Source organism: Nomascus leucogenys, chromosome 18, assembly GCF_006542625.1.
Source record: "Nomascus leucogenys isolate Asia chromosome 18, Asia_NLE_v1, whole genome shotgun sequence".
In the NCBI taxonomy this organism is placed as follows: Eukaryota; Metazoa; Chordata; class Mammalia; order Primates; family Hylobatidae; genus Nomascus; species Nomascus leucogenys.
The window spans coordinates 99,137,487-99,143,486 of record NC_044398.1 but is presented as its reverse complement, the minus strand read 5'-3'; the positions used below and the strand labels follow the sequence as shown (position 1 = coordinate 99,143,486).

The window sequence follows — 6,000 nt, the reverse complement described above, 5'->3', positions numbered from 1 at the left end:
GACCTCATCAAATAGCATCCTCATTGGCCCCGGGCTCCAGCAGAGACTCACCTGGAGGCTGCACCCCCACAAGTCCATGAGCAATCACCAGAAGCCGTGAATTCAGCTCCCTTTGCGGAATCTACAAAAGAATCTTTGTGCCCTGAAGTTGGTCATAAATACTTAACTCACCAGGCCGGGCACAGTGGCTCAAGCCTGTAATCCCCGCACTTTGGGAGGCTGAGGAGCACAGATCACTTGAGGCCAGGAGTTCGAGACCAGCCTGGCCAACATGGTGAAACTGTCTCTACTAAAAATACAAAAATAACCCGGTTGTGGTGGTGTGTGCCTGTAATCCCAGCTGCTAGGGAGGCTGAGGCACGAGAATTGCTTGAACCCAGCAATTGCTTGAGCTGAGATCGCACCACTGCACTCCAGCCTGGGTGACAGAGTGAGACTCTGTCTTAAAAAAAAAAAAAAAAAAAAAAAAAAAAATCAGGAAAACCCCTGCAGGGGAAGAGGCTCTAACCCATAGAAGATCCATAGTTTGGCCTCAGATTCGGGAGTGTGGTGAACTCCCAAGAAGCATAGAAAATGGCATGTGTGTTTTTCTGGGAAGAGGCTCTATGACTTTAACCAGATTCTGAAGTGGCTCCGTGACTTCCTCAAAACACCTGGGACCCCAGTGATCTGTGTACCTGCAATCACTCTTTCCTTTTCAGAAAACCTACTTTTTTTTCCCTCAATTCCTTCTCTAAAGATGTTGCAGAAAACTAGAAGGCCTGATAGAGAAAATCTCACAAGCAAAACTTGTCCTGCAACCTTACTTTTATTGTTTAAAAAATTCTGTGTAAAAATAAATACTTTTCAACTCAAGTTAACTGCAGCAAATATATCCAATTAAAAAAATAACATATACACAAACAGGGTTTTTTACTTGCCCTGTTTCTGAAGTCATGACGTGAAGGCAAACCCACCCAGGTGAGCCACGGATCGCAGAAACACGAGACGTCCAAGGAACACGGCCCTCCTCTCTGAAGCAGTGCTCATCTTTTCAATAAGAAAAGACCAGGCATCAAATATTTAAATTTTAGAATATTTTAATGTCCATTTCTTCAGTGAATGCATTTTGAAATTATTAGAATTAACAATTTAAAAAGAGCAGATCAAAGGAAATATGGAAAATGCAAACAGTCGGTTCTTGCTAATTCAATTTCAGATTCTAGGCATGATGTGATTTTCCAACCAATTAAAAAAAAAAAAAAAAAAAACTCCTTACCTCGAAAATCTAGAAATTCAAATGCAGACGTGTCTTTGGAAACTACAAATGATTACAGCCCATGTGACAGGAAGCACGCAGCCTTCGGCTCTCCGGATCGTGTGCAAATGTGCAGGGGGAGCCCCCGCGGGTGACATCAGTGTGGATGAAGTCACGGGTGTGGCAGAGCCTGTGGGGCTCTCAAGCTATTCCAGGGTTTTGTAACTGATGCTCTACATTTGTTTGCATTGGATAAAATTGTGTGTGCTTGTTTACCATATATATATATATATATGGATATATAATTCAATCTGAGCTGGGACTGGGAAGAAAATAGCAATTGCAACTCAAAGCAACTATTTACACACATTCAATGCTGAAGTATTGCTTCCTGCCCTAAGTTCCTAAGAGGTATTGCCACCCTGAAGCACGACCCATGCCGTCAGCAGCCCTCGTGCCAGCTGCTTAGAAACTCGTGTCTCCAGCACGATGTGCTCGCTGCCAACAGACAGAGATGCACGGTGTTTCCGCTGCAGAGATTCTGTGGTTCTGCACTGAGGTATGCTTCGGAGCAGGGGACGGGGAGGGCCCGAGGGGCTTCGTGGCCCAGAGAGAACGTCTGCACTGGCTGTTTAGGAAGGCTCAGGGTGTTTTTAAAGACAACGTTAAGCTCTGGGTGAGTTTGCACAGGGCTGAACCAGACTCCACTTTGCAGCTCCTTGGGTTCCCAGGGTGAGGAATCACAAACACCTTTGTGGTTGGGGAAGGAAACGGGCTTGATGGGGAAGAAGTGTGTGCTGAGAACTTTGCGGAGCATGTTCTGAGTGAGACAGCAAGGACATGAGCAAACGCCCAGCCCCTCAAAGCTACACAGCCTGGAGGGGAGAGGGGAAGGGAGGACATTCAAATACACACCTTAATACTGATGCAGAAAGAGCTTCATGTGACCACAATCCCCACGAACACGGAAAGCATCAGGTAGTGTTTTTTAGGGAAAAAAAAAATCTGCGGTGTTTTATAATACATTCTTTAGAAGCAAGAGGTATTGTCACAGCCACCCTTTCTTCGGTATTGGAAGACCAGCAAACTGACAGTCACCCCTGACGGGAAACCTTACAGCGAATGGGGGGAGGTGCCCTGGACCCCCAGGATGCCGGGACCCCGGCTCTGGCTGTCCTGCTGGGTGGCCATCCCGGGCACCGCCCCTGGAGAGGTGGCGGGTCAGAATCGTGACTTCTTCATGCCGGGGAGGGCAATCTGTATGTCTTTGGGGAGGAGGAGTGATGATGGGGACTGATACGGTGTGAGAATGAGACAGTGAGATTTGACAGCGGAAAGCAAAATGCACAGGGACATCGGGCAACACTGACAAGGAGCACGCCCTGGGCCCTCATCGGCGTCGCCGGGGTCCCCTAAAAGAGTGGCTACAATTCCGACCGGACAACTCGGGCAAGTTCACTTCCACATAAACTTCAGACTCAATATGGCAAAACATAATCAGACAGGACCAGCAGCCAAGTGCCTGGAGGGAGCTCCCCTGGGTCTCCCACGCCACCCTCGGGATTCCGCCCCCCACAAACCCCGCGTTTGCATCTAGATGCCTCTGTCCCTAGATACGGTGTGAGAACTCCATCTCAGAGCTGGAATTCACTCCCCGGATTAAATCCTGCCACAGATAGGCCCTGTGCCATCTGAGAGCGGGAGGCAGCCAAGAAACTTCTTGAATTTGTGGAAGCCAAGATGGCACTGGTGCTGCTGGCCGAGACCCCCGTGGTTCCGAGCTGGACCCTGGCAGGGAGGAGCCCCCATGGGTGGCAGGGGCAACTGGTGGGTTTTTTCTATTCCCCTAGCCTCAGAATCGCACTGGCCATGCTTTGAGGTCCCACTCAGACCCCTCTTGGGGTGGGGAGGTTGGGGGCGGCCCCAGGTGCCAAAACACAAGAGAGATATCTGGTTATCTTCCTGGGAACTGCCCTCCCCTGTGGCTACGTCCCCCCACCCTGAGGACCCAGCACCCCCTCCCGGGAGCGCACATGCTGCCGGGTAAATAAATAAATAAATAAATGCAACCTCGGATGTTTATTTGGTGTTTCCCTCTCCGATGAGTCAGCTTCCAGGACCAATGCCTCCACTCCCGACGGGAAGACCCCTGGATGGAGGGTCGGGGGTGAGAGGCGGCTCTGAGACCCCTGAGGCCTGGGCACACGGGCGTCGTGCCCGGCTGGCATTTGCCGTCTTGGCCTGCGTGCATGTGGGGGAGCCCCTAAACCGGCTCACTGCAGGGAGTGCGGCTCACCCACAGCCCACAGGGCTCGGTGCTCGGGTAAGTGCGGGTGGGCAATGGGGGGTGGCGGCGCTGTCATGACACGCCCCCTTCGCACCCCCTCCTGCTGGATTACTGGCACTTGATATCAGATTCATGAATGCAAGTGTGTGTGCACATGTGTGCTTACACAGAGAGGTCGGGTCGCAGGGGAACATTGTGACGTAGACAGAAACAAACTCAAAAACAGGGTATTAGCCAGAGAACCGAAAATAGTAGTGTCTCGTGGGACGTGGGGAAAAGCAATAAAAATGAGATCTTAACCACAGCTTTTGTTCTAAAAGTCAAATAATACCCAAAGCCACAATCTCCACTGGCGGCCTCCGTCCCGAGTCTCGAGGCCGAGGCCAGCCCTGAAGGCACTTGTTCTCCACCACGTGCTGAAAGGATGACCCAGAGGCAGCGGGGTTTCCAGGGAAGGGAGCGAAAGGAAAGAAATGGATGAAAACGAACCCTGAATAACTGTGATCCACACAGAAGTTAGGGCTGAAATGACCACATAACACCACGTCCAGGGAGGGCAACTGTGGCGCTTGGAAAGCACAACAGCCAAATACAAATATTATTGTGTTTCGACAAACAGAGCACCTCGGGCGGCGGGTGGGCGCCGCCTCACACACTCTTTGAAACGTTGAGCCTGGTGAGTTCATTGGCTTCTTCTATTCCTGTTTCGTCACAGTCGTCCTTCTCTATGGCTTTGCCAAATCGACCCCTTTCTTCGGCTTTGACGGGCTCCTTCCAGGGTCTCTTGGAGGACAGATGGGCGTCCTTGGCCTGCGTGCTGCTGTCAGAACCCAGAGATGTCTTGTCCACATACTGGACAGAAGGCACCAGGTTGGCAATCTCGTCCGTGGGAGACCGGCCGATGCTGCCGTCCACCTGGACGCGGATGTCTGGGGAGATGGACAGCTGGTGCTGTGGGATGAGCCCGTGGTCTGTGCACTTTGGGTACAGGTAGGTCTTCATCTGGCCTTTCCCCTTGACATTCACGGTCCCTCTGTAGTCGAAGTCATAGCCCATCTTGCTCAAGACGCGGTAGCTCTCTTCGCTCACCTGGATGCGGCACTCCACGCCGGTGGTGTCCATCCTGCTGGCGATGTTGACGGTGTCTCCCCAGATGTCGTACAGCAGCTTGGTGGTGCCGATGACCCCGGCCGTGAGGGGCCCGTGGTTGAAGCCGACGCGGAGCTTGAAGTTGAACCACAGCATGTTGTTGTTGAAGTCGTCCACCACGCGCATCATCTCCTTGGCGAACTCGAACAGGATCTGCAGGTGCTCCTGCGGGTGGCTGCCGTCCTGGGCCTGCGCGGTGTTCAGCCCCGACGCCGCCATGTACGTGGCTCCGATGGTCTTGATCTTCTCGATGCTGCTGTAGTCCGGCTTGCTTAGGAGCTCGTCAAAGTCCCCGATGAGCTCGTTGAGGACCCGGTAGCACTCCTTGCCGCCCTCGTAGTTCTCCTCGTAGAACTCGCTGAAGTTGACGATGCTGGCGAAGATCACCCCTCCGCTGTCGTGGTTCTTGGAGTAGGTCTGGGACACCTTCAGCTGCTCAGCCACGTGGTAGGGGATGATGTTCCTCAGCAGCCAGTCTGCCTGGTCGCGCATGCTCTGGATCTTAGTGCGGTGAAGATCCGCTTCCACGTCTCCGTGGTAGTGGAGGCGGTAGCTGACTTCAAATTCGCGATTCAGGAACCAGACCAACAAGAGCAGGAGAAAGAAGACGAGAACCACCTCCTGGCCGATGAGGCTGGCCGGCCGCTGGAGGCCACGCGGCACTGAGCTATTGCACGGGTTCCTCTCGGAACTGGAGAGCAAAGACACGGGAAAGGGAGAGGTTACTGCTCGGCGCTTCCAAGTTCAGAACAGCCCCGCTAGCTACGCAAAGCTTTGTTGAGTCCAAGCCTTCAACCTGAAGCTGTCAAGCTGCCCATTCCTGGTTTGGGCTGGCTGAAGGTGTGGAGGGATAAAGACTAACTTTTGAAACTGATTTATTTTATTTTGTTAAATAGAGGTGGGGTCTCACTGTGTTGCCCAGGCTGGTCTTGCACTCCTGGGCTCAAGCAATTCTCCTGCCTTGGCCTCCCAAAGTGCTGGAATTACAGGCGTGAGCTGCTGTGCCCAGCCCTGTAACTAACTTCTTTAGTAAGTGCTTGGTAATTGTTTTTTTTTTCTTTCTTTTTTTTTTAGACGTCTTTAGCTTCTTTTAAAAATCTTTTCTTTTCTTTTCTGTCTCTCCTTTGTTTTTTAAAGACATGGTGTCTGTTGTCCAGGCTGCAGTGTTAAGCTCCTGGGCTCAAACAATCCTCCTGCCTCAGCCTCCTAAATAGCTGGGATTACAGGCATGTACCACCATACCTGGCTAATTAAAAACATTTTTTTTGAAGAGACAGGGTCTTGCTTGTTGCCAAGGCTGGTCTTAAACTCATAACTTCAAGCCATC

General features: G+C 51.7%; 1 protein-coding gene across 3 annotated transcripts in view; it reads right to left on the bottom strand.

The window, feature by feature from the left end:
* Nucleotides 1–1,059: 1,059 nt before the first annotated feature.
* ADCY9 (adenylate cyclase 9) overlaps nucleotides 1,060–6,000 on the bottom strand; it is a 146,912-nt gene continuing 141,971 nt past the window's right edge. For 2 of the 3 annotated variants that reach the window (XM_030798059.1, XM_030798058.1), the window contains one exon: nucleotides 1,061–5,364. In XM_030798059.1, coding sequence (XP_030653919.1) covers nucleotides 4,173–5,364 — 1,192 coding nt within the window. In that variant the 3' untranslated portion in view covers nucleotides 1,061–4,172. Of the gene's footprint in view, nucleotides 5,365–6,000 lie in introns of all 3 variants that reach the window. The other variant, XM_030798060.1, reaches the window with a different exon arrangement.